The 18,046-nt window shown below is 42.3% G+C and overlaps 1 protein-coding gene across 1 annotated transcript in view; it reads right to left on the bottom strand.

Moving 5' to 3' along the window:
* KIAA0319L (KIAA0319 like) overlaps window positions 1-18,046 on the bottom strand; it is a 55,825-nt gene that overhangs the window by 14,429 nt on the left and 23,350 nt on the right. The window contains exons 4-12 of the mRNA XM_083453285.1: window positions 17,654-17,927; window positions 14,772-14,873; window positions 13,109-13,206; window positions 12,496-12,583; window positions 9,552-9,644; window positions 8,426-8,558; window positions 4,861-5,089; window positions 2,764-2,887; window positions 526-658 (exon numbers count right to left, since the gene is read on the bottom strand). Coding sequence (XP_083309411.1) covers window positions 526-658; window positions 2,764-2,887; window positions 4,861-5,089; window positions 8,426-8,558; window positions 9,552-9,644; window positions 12,496-12,583; window positions 13,109-13,206; window positions 14,772-14,873; window positions 17,654-17,927 — 1,274 coding nt within the window. The remainder of the gene's footprint in view (window positions 1-525; window positions 659-2,763; window positions 2,888-4,860; window positions 5,090-8,425; window positions 8,559-9,551; window positions 9,645-12,495; window positions 12,584-13,108; window positions 13,207-14,771; window positions 14,874-17,653; window positions 17,928-18,046) is intronic.

Below are 18,046 nucleotides of genomic sequence, written 5' to 3'. Positions count from 1 at the left end.
TAACATACAAAAATGCAAAACTGTGTGCAAAAATGTGGTTTTTAGGGGCAAATTCATGCTAAAATAGTGAGCATTTAGCTTTAGTTTCATGAGGATTTTTTTTAAACCAAATTTCACAACTTGCTGAAGAAACGTGGGAAAACGAGCAAACTGAAATTGAGAGATTATTCCATTCCTATTCCTGATTACAGCCCCTCTTCTCTATTCCATAAAAGTGAATGGAATGAAAAAGCTTTCCCCCTATTCACTTCTATGGAATACAGGGGAAATGAGGTGTATTCAGGAAAACTAGGCGGGGGAACAATTCCTCCCGCCCCAATTTGATTAATTGGGAACCGTTGCAATTCTCCCATCCTAAGGAGGCACAGCTACTGCCTGCTGGGTTAGGCTGCCCTGGATAATAGTGGCTTTGTTTTGTTTTTTAAGATTCTACATGCACTATGCATGTTAGGGTATGATACAGCATAGTTCTGCATTATCATGTGCAAGGTCATGTGTATGCAAGAGGGAGACAGAGAAATGTACCGTGTTTTTTCCCAAAGGAAGGATGCAATCTTCTGATCATCTGAGCTCTTGCTGCCATCCAGAGTGGTGCTGTCCACAGGCAGAGTTAGTTCTTTGTCTGGACCAGCATCTGCCTTGGGAGGCTTATTGTTTTCTGAGCAAAGGTTCACAAAATGAGAGAGATATGAAGGCACTCTTGAAATGAACTGGATGCTTATGTGGAAGGTGACAGACAAGCATAGTTCACATGAATATACAAAGCAGCCTTGAAGCAAGTCCATCTAGCCCAGTGTTACCTCTGCTGATTGGAAACAGCTCTGCAGGATGTCGGAGCATTCTCCAGCTTCTACCTGAGAGCCTTTAATCTCAGAGATTGGGAACTAAACCTGGGACCTTGTACATGCAAGCATGTGTTAACTTCTGAGCTACAAACCCTTCATAAACCCTCAGTAAAACAAAACCAAGGACATTTTTTTAAACGGGTGTGGTTTTGACTTTGGCAATAACATATTAGGCTGGAAAACCTATTGTCATGTGTTCATACTTTGTTAAATCTTCACTATCAGCTTTTCAGTCAGTGTCATTTTATCAGCATGTTTATTTTTTAAGCCGCACTAAAACAATCTATCTATCCACATCAATGAAAAAGAATGTTAGTACAAGATTAACTTCAAAATATTGTGGTCAGCATCATTTTAGCAGTGTCCCTGCTCCAACACATTTAATTAGCATTAAGATAATTTTTAGCCTTAAAAAAACTAAAGTAATGACACAGTAGAGCCTAAATAAGAAAGGCTTAGCAGAAAAATGGAAAAAAACCAACTACACAACACAATAACCCTGCATGCTCAACTAAACAGTCCTTTCTCCGTCTACATGGCTTCATCACACCAAGTAGTGTGGATGGAACATAGGGAGATGCACAGCTCACAAACTATAGGAATTCAGTTGTGTTTGTAGCTTATTTATCTATTTCCTCATTTCCTTTCTAGACCGCTTTATATTTTTAAGAAAAAAAATATCAAAGTGGTTTAAGATAAAACATTATTTTAAAGATTTCAAAATAAAACATTATTAAAGGAAGTCAAACAGAAAGCTTACAACAGAAGAGCAATTATTAGGCCAGGCATGGGGAATCTCCAGATGTTACTGAATTACAACTCCTGTCAACCCTAGCCACTGGGCATGCTTGCTGGGGCTGATGGGAGTTGCAGCTAAGGAGCAGCTGGAAGGTCAAAGGTTCCCCATACCTGGATTAGGTAGTACTAGCAGCTACTTGCTTGGAAGCATCCTAACACTCTTCACACACTAAGGGCCAATGCATATGCAACAGCATAGTCAATGATTAAAAGAATGTGAGTGGGCCAAAGAATTATATGCTCTCTGCCAGTGTTTAAGAAATCAGATTAAGCAGGAAATCTAGTTAAGACATGTGGCGGTGGAGATCTTAACCACAAGAGATTCCCCCAGCTTAAAAACTGCAGTGTCTTCCATTCTGGATCAGTTTGACAATAGGTTTGTGTCTCTTCACAAAATGGAAGCTCACAGGACTCAGAAATCAGGCTGACATTTTCATAGCACCACACAAATCAAAGGGCATACAATCCAGAAAACTGCAAGACTAGCTTTCTGCTTGGTCCAGCAGAGCCTTTGACTTTTTGCTTTTTCCTGAATAGCAATTATCTGTGCTGTACAGCAAGCTGTGCTTGAAATTGAAGGGAGTGGGTGGCACTGCTATTTGGGGAAAATAGGCTTTACAAAAAAAAAGGGAATGATCCAAAGTTACGTGCTTTGGAATACCCATTGGTCTCAATGGTTGAAATCAATGGTACCTATGAATATGTTCCTTTGTCTGGCACATGGCCTGTCTAGAAGAGCAACTGGCTTATTTTCAGATTGTCCCAGTGTTGGACATGATTAGCTACCAGACATTTATCTAGGTTCAAGAGAAAACCAGCTGCTCTCCACCAGCCCCACACACTGGCAGCACATACACCATATATTTAAAACACATGACTTCTCCCAAATAATCCTGGGAACTTTGTTAAGGGGTCTGGAAACTATATCTCTTTGATGGGTAAACTACAGTTCTTAGGATTATTATTTTGGCGGGGGGAGTCATGTGCTTTAAATGTTTGTGTATGCAGCCACTATCTCTTCACCCCCCTTAACCCTGGTCCCATATATATTAATGCCAAATATGGGCTTCTCATATTTAATGGGGGGAGTTTTGCACACAAAAACCCTTATTAAGCGTACCGGGTTGCACAATCACTGTGACCTCAGCAGTGGACTGGTGGCCAGCAGAATCCGTCACCGTCAGCAGGTAGGTGTAGTCACCTTCACGCATTGCAGAGAGCTGCAGAGTTGAAGTCCTCACTCCCTTGGAAACAACAAATACCAAGAATTTAAGTCCCCATTCACAAAGAAAGAAAATAAAAGAAGGCTTAAGAAATGCACCACTTATTGCAAAGTTATATAAACCAGTTTCAGGTGGAGTTTTTTAAATATTCAAGTGGTTTATCCATTTTGTGAAATAAAGAAAATTATTTAGAGGATACATGAGGCATGTGCTTGTGGTCTCCTATCTAGCTACTGACCAGCCCCAGATGTGGTTGGTTTCCACAAGGTTGCTGTATTATGTGCCCTCCAATCATGCCTTGGAACAATCCAGTAATTTATCCACCTTGAGATGCTTGGGGGGTTTTTGGTTTTGAAAAAACAAAAGATGGGACAAGAAAGAGATGTGTAGGTCAGGCAGAACCAGGATAAAGTCAATACAGTGCTACCTCTGGATGCAAACGGGATCCGTTCCAGAGCCCCGTTCGCATCCTGAAGCGAACGAAACCAGCATCTGCGCATGCCGCGGTTCGCCGCTTCTGCACATGCACACGATGTCATTTTGAGTGTCTGTGCATGCGCAAGCGGCGAAACCCGGAAGTAACATGCTACGTTACATTACTTCCAGGTCACCGCAGAGTGCAACCCGAAAACTCTCAAACTGAAGCAACTTTAACCCGAGCTATGACTGTATGGGGCATAGATAGGCAACATGGCTCTCCCCCCCCCCCCCGAAGATGCTGAACTACAACTCCCATGAGTCCTAGTCAGCATGGCCAGTGAGAGTTGTAGCCCACCACCATCTGGAAGGCACCATGCTGGCTAAGGGAGTTTTCCCTCCCTTTTTTGTAATACTGGAGTCCTGGGTCATCTAATGAAGGACTACTATCCACCATACAATCCTGTCTAAGAATTGAGCTCTTCACTGTCCCCTCAGCTATTAAGGTGCCAATATGCAAAACAGCCTTTTCTGCGACAGCCTCTTGCCTCTGGAACTCCAGGCCAGGACACTGGCATTGCTTCTTCACTGCTTGGGTTTAGAGAAGCAGTTACAACTTTTAATCACACTTTTGTGCCCACTTTGTTTATTTATTTATTGCAATTCTCCTCTACCACCTTATCCAGGGAGCTGCAGGGGGTGTATGTGGTTCCTTCCCCCCTCGTTTAATCCCCACAACAACCCTGTGAGGTAGGTTAGGCTGAGAGGCAGTGACGGGCCAAGATGACGCTGGACAAATGGGGATTTGAACCCTAGTCTTCTAGGTCTTAGTCCAACATGCAAACCACTACACCAAACTGGCTCTTCTTCATAGAATAGTAGAGTTGGAAGGGACCCCGAGGGACAACTAGTCAAACCCCCTGCAATGCAGGAATCAGGAATATTGTTTTACTGTAAGCTACTTTGAAGAGTGTGATATAAGCAACTTTATATAAATGCATTTATTTATTTTTACACAGCAGACAGGGAAATCGCTGCCACAAGTTGTGGCTGCCAGGTTGGAAAAGGGGGATTAGACAAACTGACCGAGAAAAATGCTAAGAACTACTAGTCATGATGTCTACATAACACCTACAGGATCAAAGGCAGCATGCTCCTGAATATCAGATACTGGGGGACACAGGTGGGAGAGAGCTACCGCCCTCATGTCCTGTCTGTGGGCTTTTCGATACACATCAGGCTGACTGCTGTGGGCTAGAAGGATAAAATTGGAAATCCAACAGAACTTAATAAATGACACATAGAAAGAGCGTGTACCCAAAGCGCATACAGCAAACTAAGCTCAGCAACAAAATTAGCTGCCAGACATGACAGAAGGGACACGCTCTCACAAAATTACTAGGTGTGCAATGTTTGAACACACACATTGTATTTTTTAAATGTTGATTAGATAAGTAATTGTTGGGTCAGAGGTGTTTACAGTGATTGAACAAATTGATTTACATGAACTTAAACATAATAGGAAATATTTATTGAAGTGTGTTGACTCCTCTCAAGACGGAGCCCCAAGATCTTACCTGCATCTCTACCACTTTCCCTTTGCTGCTGGGGCTGAGGGACCATTCATAGCTGACAATGCCGTGGTCATCTGTGCTCTGGTTCCCATAGAGGGTGATGGAGTTTTGGGGCAGAGTGATAACTTGGTTAGGGCCTGCATTCGCTACAGGTGGGTAATCCACAGCTTTGTTCACAGTTAGGCTGGCAGTGGTGGAGTTGCTGGCACCATCCGAGTCCACCACGGTGAGGCTGAAGAGGAAGGAAGGAAGAGAATTCAAAGATCAGGACAGAAAGGGAAAAACTCAAAGGGAGCCACTAGCAGAGAATGAGTAGTAATCTCTCCCCACTGGCCCCAAAGGAAAGGGAAGAAAACTAATGGTTTAAGCTGAATATGTATAAACTTGGGGGGGGGGGGAGATGCCTGGAACAACTAGGAGGGAGACATGCAAATATCAAAATGTGATGCTATTTTAAACAAATGTACAACATGCAACTAAAGCTGTATTCAAACACATCCGTATTTATAACAAGACAATAAAGAAATCACAATGCCAGATACACATGTACAGACTCAAAGTCTATTCACAAATAATAATGGTTTTATTGTAGATTTTTGTAATGTTTGTGTATTTTATTTTGCCATATACCTTAAAATATTATTTTATAAAGTGGTATAGAAATCACCTTTAATAAATAAACTCAAAGCTGTGTCAAACAGACCCAAAAAGTCTGTTTTTAAAAATCTTGTTCTCTCACTCTTGCTGAGTTGAGAATTCATTCACCAATAGTAACCTATTTTTGACAGAGCACTGGTTTTACACATGTAAGAATAATGTAACCCCCCCCCCCCAAAAATACTGTATTTTTAAAAAAATGATTAGACATATCATTTTTTGGCTTTTCTGAAGAGCCTGTTTTCACGTGGAGAAATTATTCAGGCAAAATCACACATGACATAATAAAATTTCTCTACACAGAATAACTAGTGGCTGAAATTATGAATTCATTCCATTGAAAAGCCGGTGAACTTAAAGTTCTATGTGTGGTTTATATCAGAGGCAACCCATTCACATGTGCCAGGGATCAAGTGATGAGTGTAACCAGCTCTCTCTTAGGCAATGGCTAAACAAATAAGAGAACTCGTTCAGACCAATAAGCTGCATTTTGTCTGCCTAGTGTGCTTTAGGCAAGTTCACAAAAACAAAGAATGGCTGTATCTATCCCATTATTGCTGAAGTCTGACTGTGGGAAGTATTCTGCCTCTGAAAAGTCATGTCAGTCTTCTGCCACTCACATTTAGTAGCTCCTATTTAATGAATCAACTGAATCCATTTTTTTAAATAACCATGTATGCTAATGGATATCATCACAACATCCTGTGGCAATGAGTTACACAGGCCAAGTTGTTTTCTCTGTACTTCCTTTTGTTTACCTCTAACATACTGTATGAGAAGTGGCCCTACAGTAAAGTATTAAGTGCTCCTTGGGAAAGCACTGTTAATTAGCCAACTGTGTGATGAACATTTCCACAGAGTCCCTCCGTCATTTATTTCCATTTACAGATGGGGGGAAAGGGGAGGTTGGAGCCACATGGCAAGGAAAAGGCTTGGAATGGAAGCAGCAATAGTAACACTAAAGCCCCTCATCCAAGTTCTTTTTATAAGTGCCATAGGTTAGTAGCAGAGCCCATGCTTTGTGTCTAGTGGGTCCCAATCAGTATGAGCGTCAAGCTCTGCAGTTAAAAGGATCTCAGGTCAAAGTATGCAGTGCAGTGCTAGATGGACCAACAGTCTGACAACTTCATAAGTGTATCTCTCCTGGCCTCATTACTGCTGATAAGGTCAATATGCATGAATAGCCTGTCATAATTTGCTGGGGGTGTGTGGACAGGAGGGAAACACATAATTTACAGTTCAGACAATTTCATATTATATGCTAGTGGGTTCTGTAATTGCTCTCATCAAATGTCACCCACATAGGACCTGCAAGCTGGAAAAAACATAAAAAATAATAGAATGAGGCTACCCACAGTCCTGCTTGCAATTAAAACAATTTGAAAGCTGGTATTCACTGTTGAAGCCAAAATATCTGTTTAAAAGACTCTCAAAATGCATTAACAAAACTCTCTTCCTAAGGATTAAGAGAGAGAGAGAGAGCTTAGCAACTGAGATAATCAAATGCATGTGCAGACTTCATAAGTAAAAGGACAAAAATCTTTACAACCAGAATTTGGATCATTTGCTGTACAGCACACTCCCAACTTCTTCCCCTTCTAAAAACAGGCTTGTAATAGGGGCTGTGCAAGTCATTAATTATTTAAAATCACTGGTAAAGCAGCCGAGGAAACAGACCTTTAGAGGCAGAAAGAACCCAGTTCACACATAATGCAAAGCCACACTGACTTAGCAAGAACAAGCAGGTGTGTGGATACCCAGAAGGAAACTCACAGCTGCTTTTCCCTTCTCCAAGTCTTCCTGTTGCTGCACAACCCAGGGCTAAGCCATGGTTTGGATGAGCATTCCATGCACACCTGAGCTCTTGCTTTGTCTTGCTCCCAACCAAAACACAAGCAGTAACCAAGGCTGACCACTTGTGATTTGTTTTGAGAAGACAAAACACAAGCAAAGATTCACACATAACACTAAGCCAAACCACAGCTTAGTTCTGGCTAGTGTGGCAGCAGGGGGATTGGGGAGGACCAACTCAACCACAATTTACCCCCATGGGTACCCAAAGAAATTTGTGTGAATGAGGATGAAGCACTTTACTGGATCCCCAATTCCCAGGGAGAGAACACAAAGCTGAGACACACAGTTTAACCATGGAGGATACTAAAAAAGATTTTTTTTTGCTAGGCTTAGCAAATACAATTTCATTTTTCAACCTACTGAATATTTCAACTATGAAGCAAATGGCAGACACACACAGAATCACCCTCATTCCATAACTATAAAGCTGAGGTCGGCTATACTAAACCAAAAGAAAATTGAATTATTACAGGAGAACTCTTCTTGAGCTACCTTGAACCTTTTATAAAGGAAACTCATCTAAAGATATCCTTACCCAATATATTCATTTTCAGATGGGCCTTAGAATAATCAATTTATTCCTGAACCTTTTATCCCCGACTAAAATCACAGTGACATATTCAATAGTTATATGCCAAATCCTATTTTTATAATGAGAGAGGGTGAAAAAAATGGTTTAGAGCTGGGGGCAAAATAAGCTCTGCTCTATGGCACATGCATTCCTTCCACTATTCTCCGCCCCCCCTCCTTCACATTAGCTGTCTAGTCACACATAACAGTTTAAATTGGGAGATTACAATTTTATGAATATAGCAATAACCTCAACCTCCACGGTCAGGGAAACTATAAAATGTGATCAAGTAGCAAAAAGTTGTTGCTGGTTTGTTTTGTAAATTGTTAGCTGATACATTGTTTTCCTTGGCTCACGTGAACAAAGGGTTATCTAGCTGTTTAACATACCAAGGGCTGATTTCATTAATTGGCTTGTGTCATCTATCTTATGCTTTAGAGCTAGAAAATCCAAACCAGAGGTATGATCCCAGGTTCTTTGTCTTACCTGAACGTGTAATTTCCTGGCACCAGATTGGTCAGTTTCAGAATCGCAGTGTCTGCCGATACCTTCTCCTCCCGTAGAGGCCCCTTCAGTTCTTCCCAGTGGTAACTGACTATTTTGTCATCATCAGTACTGTCTGATTCAATGGAAACAGATAAAGCCACATTCCCAGTAAGTTCAGGAGGAATTAAAATCTATTTACAAAGTAGCTTAAGGCCATACTACCAGTACAGCAACTTTCACAAGGGACAGGAGTTAATTTTATTTTTAAACTGTGAAGCTATGCTTAATGTGCCATGTGATAAAAGAAAGAGTATTTAAAATATGAATGATAGTCCCCAGAAATGGGATTGCTGAATGAAAATAGGAATGAACACACTGGTAGAATCCATGCACCATTAATGTAAAGGTCCCAGATTCTATCCCACATCACTTCAGCAAAAAACGTCTCGGGTAGAAAGGCCGGGAAAGATCCTTGGCTGAGATTCTGGGGAGCCACTATCAGTAATACAATAATAAGCCAAAGAAGGGATGGGAAACCTCATGCTGGGGGGGGGGGGGGAACGTGGCCTTCCAAGCCTCTTTATCTGGCCCCCTCCTCTGCCACCCCCTCACTAGAGCGGCTTTGCATTCTTCCTGGCCTGGAGAGAGGTGTGTGTAAAAAACTAGCCAACTGTACAAAGGAAAAACACACATCTATTGCTCTGCTTATTTTTGCCTCTAGCTCTGCCCACCCCGGCATGTAGCTCCCAGAAGGTTATCAGAAGGGAATGCAGATCTTGAGCTGAAAAAGATACCCCAGCCCTGAGCTAAAGGGACCAGAAGGCTGATTCTGTGTAGAGCAGCTTCATATGTTTAAACAAGTCCAGTGAGCAGATGTTTACCTTGTACTGAGTTGGGGCTGCCCTAGTTTAACTAATGCATTTGGCGGTGAAGACCAGTAGCTACAAATCTACATGTGCCCACAAATTGATCAACAGTCAGTGTATGATTTGAACTGATCCTAATGATACATCAGCCACATTCCTCTAGAATCCCGTTCCTTAATAGAAAGTCTCGCTTGGTCTCCTCCATGACTTTTATCTGAGGCTTTCAGGAATAGATTGCACTAGTTTTAGTAGGTTCTTACGGCTGCCATCAATGACTGTTGAGGTAGTTGGTAGTGAGATCTCCAGGAACTGGGGTAACACAATGGCCACAGGGGGCTGATTCACTCGAGGCTCTGCAATGAAAAACAGAACTATGACAGCCACCATAGAAAGTTCCCATTCTAGTCAACTGCAGCATTGTAGCTAAGAGATGGAGCTGTGAATCAGGAAGTCCAGGGCTCAAACCTCACCTCTGCCATGAACCTCACCTCTGCCATGAACTCACTAAATGGCCTTAAGGAAAGATGGCCTCTCCCAACTTCAGCAACTACCACCCCCCCTTTTTCAATTTGCAACATGGGATAAAACAATAAACAAGAAGCACTTTGAACACTCGCAAAAGCAAACAGCTACATAAATTGTACATATTAAATTGTACATATTGATATATTATTGAACTTGCGGTTAAAACTTGCCTTAGAAATAGGACTCCCTAGGTGACTTAGGCAAGCGAGCTCACTGAGCCTCAACTTTCCTGTTGCAATATGGAAATAATACCACTAACCTATTTTACAGGATTGTTGTAAGGATCACAGATATACAGCCGGTAAAGCGCTTTGAGTGCTTACAGGAAGTGGCACTTTCCACACGATCAATAGAAGTCACTGCCTTCCCTCTATTGCTAAAGTACAGAGTTCTGAGGAACCTTGGAACATATTAAGCCCTGCTAGCAGCACCTAGTGGTATTTGGAGGAATAACTATGCCAAGAATAGTAATACAGTACATAGTTTGCCTTTCTTGCCACTGAGGAATCAAAACCAGCTCTCACACAACCAGAATGAGGGAGAAAATGTTTCTTAGACAGCAGAGACCTGAATCTTGGTACTTTCCATTCTAGAAGCCAATCACTGGCTATTAGAAGCCATTGGGCCTACTTCCTCCCTTTTCACGGACAAAGGAGATCCAAGATGGCTGGTGAAATACAGGCTCCTTTACTTGGGTGGCCATTCTCATCAATTATCTTTATTTATATGCCATTGTGACATTCTGAAGGAAACAGTGTTAGTAAAGGTATTCCAACCACTCCCTGGGAGGGAAGGGGAGCAGCAGCACCTGGCTGCTAATCCTATTTGATCTACTATTCTACTAGATCAAATATCTCCAACCATTTCAGAAACAGGACCTGCTTTTAACTCAAACATGCATTGGAAGACTCATTTTTAATCTTTCATTTGCATGGTGGTAGTGCTCCTATTGCTACAAACATGAACTTGACCAAACTGCGGGTGGCAGTGGAAGACAGGAGTGCCTGGCGTGCTCTGGTCCATGGGGTCACGAAGAGTCGGGCACGACTGAACGACTAAACAACAACAACAGTGCTCCTATTGTGACCCACCTTGGATCAGGCCACAACCCACTAATGGATCCCGACCCACCAATTGAAGACTAGATCAATGGTTCTTAACAATCAAGGCCTCCTGCTATGTTTGGAGCATCTGGCTTGGGCTATGCTATCATAGCACTGTTCATCTGTTGGGAGGGGAAAGCACCCAGACTGAATTCAGTCAAACTCCCTCTAAGACACACAGCAGAGGAGGCTAACCTGCATTTCTCCTGACATCGTTCAACTCCAGCTCCTAGCAGTCCCAGCCAGCATGGCCAATGGTCTGGAGTGATGGGGATTGTAGTCTAACAATATCTGGAAAGGAACAGGTTACCCACCCTGCAGTGTTTGCAACACAAACCATTACTTGGGATAGAGGGGGAGAAATCTAGGTGCCCTCCCCTACCAATCCAAAAACTCCAGGTCAATACTATTGCTGTTATAGTGAATTTGGTTACCATAGAGAAAAGCCTGGCTTTTGAGTCAATTCAAACAGCTCCTCTAACATATCAGGTAAGCAGTGGTAGCAGAGGCAGTGGTGAGCAGCAACTTCATTGTCTGGTGGAAATTGCAAACTGGCAGGCAGAAAGGCAACCCTGGCCTTAATGGGAAAATGGCCAAGTGACAAACACCAAGTTTCTAGATTTGCTGACAAAACACACCCACACACCTGTTGTACCCAACGTTTCCTAGGTGAAGGATAGGAAGATGTGAATTTGGAGTATAAGCCATTCAACATCCTTTAACGGGTAGGTACAACCACCCACTCCTGGCACTACCTCTAGCTATTTTAGGCACCAGGCGAAAGCTTTTTTATTCATCCTAGCCCTTAGATATTAACTTTCTGCTTATCTTTCAGTGGGGTGAAGTTGGATGTGTGTGTGTGTGTGTGTGTGTGTGTGTGTAACTTGTGTATTTTAGGATGTTTTACCCTTTTGCAATGCTTCAAGTGCTTTGTTTCATTTTTTTGAAAAAGAAACAAATAAACACAATAAGTAAATAAAATGAAAATAAACATTGAGACTAAGGAGAAGGAAGCTGACTGCCACTGCTGCCACTAGGACTGGTTGTAAATAAGAAGCAGACATGGTGGCCCTGGACTGAACCAGGCAGAGGTTGGTGGGACAGTACCCTGACTTGCCCTAGCCTCCACCGAGTCAAACATTTGTTGACTCCTGTGCACAAACATCCTGCTATCTCAGTTCCCTGGTTTTGCAGTCTTAAGTGCACTGAAATAGAAGAAAAACCTGTATTGCCAGAAGATAACAGTACAGTGGGGGGAGGGAACAGGTAGTAGCAACCAAATTTGGAGCATATTCTGGCTCACAATTTGGTTTCATTTTGGCTCACAATTTGTTTTGGGAAGTGTGAATTAATCACAAAGCTATGCCAAGCAGGAAAGAAAATGGCAGCCACTAAGAAGAGCACTCCTGATGCTGCCACCCACCATAAAACAAGACAAAGAAGGAGGCAAAAGTTAGTGAATGATTTTTCACATTCTGTTTCACCCAACGCCACCCTTCCACTGCAAATTTAGCCAAAATTTCTCCCTGGAGAAATATATAACCTACAAGCTGATAAATGTACCTGCTAAGCATACCTGGTTTAACTGTCACATTCACCATTCCTTCTCCGTGAGCATTATCACCATCTACTATCACATTGAATTCGTACAGGCCAACGGTGAGCTAGCAAAGAAAATGAACAGGGCACATTAGACATGGGCAAGACTGTGTTTACCTGTTCCCACCCCTAAATTAGAGCACCACAATGATGTTAGTACCTCATAGCAAGCAACTAACATATACTGAATTATGAGAGACATGAGCCATTGATGCCATCTGCTCAGATGAGAATAAACCCCTTCTCTATTTGGACCCTAACATCCTGCATTACCTGGGCCTTGTGCTCAGGTGGAAGAGGGGATATTTTATTTTATTTTTCTACTGTGGACTCAGCAACGCGACAAAAGCAAGGAGAGGATGTGAACTCAAAGCCTCTAACAGTTTCATTGTACCTGACACCCCAGAGAACCACTCAGAGTCAGACAGTATGTAGTTAGATGGGCCAATGGTCTGACAGCATAAAGCAGCTTCAGTACATATATTATTACACACTGTAACATTTGCTTCCCCAAACCTTGCAGCACGACAGTGCAAAAGCCTACAACTGCGATTTTAGATTTAAGAGTTGCCAAAAAGTAAGAGATTCACCTTGGATAACTTGAGAATCTGTGAGTGCTGTCCTTCCATCTCTCCACTATAGTCGGTGGGGTGTGTGATCAGCCTCCAGTCATAGGAGTAGCTAGTCCCTAAACAAACAAACCAGAGGTTAGAAGAGCCCACTATCAAAAGAAACTGAATGAGAAGATCAAAGCAGCTCAGAAGCTTAAGCCTTATCTTGAAGATTCAAACTAATGTCACTTCAGAAAACTAAGTTGTGTTATATCCACATGTGGTGGTCCAGCACATATTGGGAGTGAAACTGATTAAATAGAAAGGAATACTCATATAAGCTGAGATTTGAAAAACAAAAAATGAAATCTTTTCATACTGATTATGGCCAGAATATGTCATACTAAATCTTGGGAAAGAATGTCCATTCCCATCACTGCAGAGTGGGAAAGTAAAATATAAGAATATTCTGCTATATGAAATCTATTTAACTGCACCAGAATTAAAGAAGGGAGACTTAAAACATCCCATCCCAAAAAACCTTGCAGTGTAAGCCATGTATCAAATGCTGCAAAATAAAATGCACACTTCCACTGGCAGAGGAACGGGGGTGCGGACCGCCGCCGGCACCACTATTCTGGTAGGGTGCCATTGTGCCCCCCCCCCCAGACACGTGCTGCACCCCCTGTGCACGTCGAGCACCATGCCCCCGCAGGCAGCGTGCCACGTCCCCAGAATTTGTGCCACGCCCCCAGGGTGTGCACCATGCCCCCGACTGCTCTCCACCCCCGGTAGCGCAGCATGCAGCTTCACCACTGCACACTTCCACCAACATAACATGCTTATTTAGCGGTCTGGAAATTGTTGCTTATTCCAACTGACCATCTATATTTCTATTTGCAAGGAAATTTATTTATAAATAAAACAAAATTAACACCAAATATATATAACAGTATTTATAGAGCCCTTCCAGATGACCTGTTTATGTAGCATTACTCCTGATTTACTTCTACAAAGATAACACGGTAGTTAGACTATGACTGTTGAGCATGTGCTCTGATTTATTTATAGGATAGTTATATGAAAATGACCATTCATACTGCATTTATTCTGATTTTACACATCTTCCCATTAATAATTCATTCATCCCATACTTTTCAGTGTATTTTGCACTTACTTAACTGCAAAACGTTTTTTAAAAGTGGATTTGTTATGCTAGGGCAACAGAGCACTTATTCCACCTTAATTGTGAAAACTTAATTTGGCACGTGCTTTAATCCCTCTCACAGAATGGTAACAGCTAGCACCCAAAATATATACAGTTGAGTCAGTTCTATGCCCATCTAAGCAGCCATCTCTGCTCAGGAAAGAGCCTCCCTTGGACTCTTGTAAATATTTGCATTCTCAGGGTATATCAAAAGCTGTTCAAAGCGGAATTCAGTGTGTGGAGGCTGTGTACACACAACTGGCTCAGAACTGGCCAGTGTATCTTGGAGTTAGCCCAGATGAACTTCTTCCTGCCATGCACATGTGGACAGGCTTTACCTATTGATTACCAAGCAGGTTTGACTGAGCGTTTCCAGCTTTATCGCCTATCTTGAGCTGACATTAAAGGAGCATGCATCTCTTCCAGCAAAACTAACAAGGTGGCAAACTCAGGTTTGCTACCACGCACTATGTGCCACAGCCCCCTGGGTTCTACCTTTAGGTGGTGGAGGCAAGACGTATGCATTCAGCTCCACTTCATTCTTTGGCAGTGTCACTTCAACACTGTCTCCAGCAGAAACTGCTAGTTTCTTCATAACTGTAAGAGAAAGAGAATTAAAAATTAAAAGACAAGGCCATTTCACATGTTCCATTTTCCATTCATATACCCAGATGCTTGTGGAAGAAGTATTGGCTCAGTTTGGATGTGATGGTAACTCATGGTTGAACTTTGCATGCAGGCCAGCCCTTCATTTCCTCCTTGCAACAGCCATTTTGTTATACAAGAAGGATATGACACTGTCACTTCAAAAAGAAGGAGAAAGCATGAGAGAGAAGAACACATTGAGAAGTATATATTCATTTTAAAAAGCACAGAGATGCAGCAAGGCACAACTGTAAGGAGATCAAAAGCATCCACTTTCCATTCTGAACTAAGCAGAGATTCTCATTATGTCCCGTGCTTTTTTCTTGGAGGGGGAAAAAAAAAAAGGTTAGGGGTACTCTCATTTTCCTACTTATATTGAAATACTGCCCCTCAATGAAGCCAAACTTAGATTCACAAAATGTTTAGGGGTATGCATCCCCCTGCGTCCTCCCAGAAAAAAAAGCACTGATTATGTCTAAACTGGTTTGTTTAAAGTATGGCTTGATCCTGACATGTTTGAACAAACTAGAGTCCTCCGCCCCAACCCATTTGGATACAATGAGAAACTCTGGTTTGTTTTAAACCAGAAGGGAAAGCTTCCAATTTCCCCCTCACCCACACTAATTTTAAGGGTTGCTGCTGCTGCTTGTTGTGCATGCCATGCTAACCAACAGTTTTAAACCTGTTACATCCAAAAGGGGCCATTGTGTGAATGAGTCATATGCTTCTCAATTAACTACAGCAGTTTTCAATATTCTGGAGCCTGGAATACGGAAATGCATGTTTTTGATGAGAAGCAAGCTGTGCGTAATAACCCCGGGCACAGAAATTGCTTGCAGAAATCATTCCACGTCTCAAAATTAAAGTGCACCACAAGCCCTTAGTTGCAAAGCTTTAGAACAAGCTACAAATTATTAAACTATAACATCCCATCCTTTAAACTCAGATGCCATTTGAGATTTTAAACTGAAAGTGAATACAAACCAACAGAATCATACAGAAATTAAACTCTTTGCTATCTTTCTGGAAAATTCAACATGCACTTTGTGCTCTGTACTGAAGGGAGATGTCAGCCAGGTGAAGTAGAGATGAGAAGAGCTGAATCAGATATGTTTCAGGAGACAATTTAGCTGCTCTTTCTCAAACTGAGAGGGACAAGAGCCTCTATTTATTCAACTGTAAGCTTAGCCTTTTGCAAACATAGCAAGAATTCGCACTATTCTGAGCTGGAAACTGAGAAGCATTTTAAGGTCCAAGTAAGTATGCAGATCCCATAAAATTTAACTCTCTGGTACTTGTTGTACCTTTGCATATGGGGTGGTATCACTGAAATTGATCTTTATGCTTTGTTTCAATTTTAAAAGCACTCCAGTTCTTCTCAAACAGACCAGCCCTTCATTGCCCCATTGCAACAAACATACAACAAAAATGAAATGGCACTTTAGCTTCAGAATAAAGGGGGGGGGGGGATATGGAACAGTAGAACACCTTCAGAAGTATCTATTTAAAAAACAGAGAGGGGAGAAAAACATATATGACCGCAGACCATATATAGAGTTAGAACCCTAGTCCTGCAAACTCAGTATTGCCCAAACTAGTGCTAGGGATTCTGTGGCCCTTCAGACGTTGGACTGCAGCTCCCATCAGTCCTGCCAGCATGACCAATAACAGGTGTGCAACAACATCTGGAGGGCCACCAGTTCCCCACCACTGGTCTACACTGCATGACAGTGACTCTCTAGCGTTCAGACAAAAGCTTTTCCCCCAGTCCTACCTGGAGATACAAGGGATGGAACCTGGAGCCTTCTGTATACAAAGCATGAGCCCTTCCCGCGAAATACATTTGGAGAAGAGGCCAAGACTGAGAGTTGCAAAATAACCTCACCTCAACCACAAACCCACTAGGTGACTTTAAGCAAGCCACACAGTCACACACAGTCCACCTGAGGAGAAGAGGACTGGCCTCCTTTACAGGACTGTTACAAAGGTTCATGAGATAAATGAGTGTGAAGTTCTTTGAATACTTGAAATGTGTTATATAAACGCTAATTATTATAATGATGAGCACAGTTGAGTGGTACCAGCAGCCACCATTTTCTATTCTTTCTTTCTTTTTAAAAAGAGCTTTGTTTTGTTTGCTGCTGATTGACAGAAACTGGGTGCAAAAGAGGAGAACCAGGCACAGCACAGGTGTGCGGAAGGGAGAAATCTGAAATTGATGCTTCTGGAGGCTTAGCCATCAGCTGTTGGTATGAAAGTCCCAGCCAGGCTGCCAGAGAAGGAGAATGACAAAGTTGGAATGGGAATGTAGAAAACAGAGATGTAAAATGTAAAAATTAAAAGCAGATCTCAAACTGAAGGTTGAAGTTAGAGGTGGGTCCCAGAAAAGACAGCTGTATATAGTTTTTTGTAATTATTTCTCATCTAAGGCCAAGCACTGTAAAAGGTTTATTTCACTTAATCAAGCAGTGCACAACACAAAAGAGTAGCTGTGGAAAAGTGCAAAACCAGAATGATATGTTCCTAGATTTTGTACAATATCACCAAAAGGTTTTTTTTCCTCTTCCGAACTAAGATAGCAAGATGTGATGTTTTAAACAAGCACTAGAAGAAAACTTCTGTCAAAACATTTGGCAAATGAACAGTCAGATCAAGAGCTGAGATTGTGGAACTATGCCAGTAGCATTTAAAGGAAGGCTTACAACATCTCCTCAGCCGACAGTTGCTCTTACCTGGTGTTGGGGCAGCAGTGCTGGGTTGCACAGCAGGGTTTGTTGGGACTACAGGATTACTATTATTGGTGGGGGTGCCAGTTGGAACAGAAGTAACCAGCTGCGTTTCCCCCATACCCTTCCCATGAAGACTGCTAGAAGTTGGAATGGCATCCTCCAACGAGAAAGGCTGGGTAGAAGTGTTGCTGGGTGGCTCGACTTTCTCAGCGTTCGCAACAGGACTGGGGAATGCAGCTGCCAGAGAGGGTTCTGAAGTGGAGGCTCCAGCAGGGGCCTAGTGAAAGCAAGAAAGGAATGTGACAAAGCATTCACTGACCACAACATCCAAAATGGCATTTTCAACCTAACTCTTATCATCACCAGTCATGAAAATTTCCCCAACTCTGTCAGAAA

The sequence above is a fragment of the Podarcis tiliguerta genome, assembly GCF_965153285.1.
Source record: "Podarcis tiliguerta genome assembly, chromosome: 8".
NCBI lineage: Eukaryota > Metazoa > Chordata > Lepidosauria > Squamata > Lacertidae > Podarcis > Podarcis tiliguerta.
Note: the sequence above shows the minus strand (reverse complement) of the source record. Positions and strands in the feature narration are given on the sequence as shown.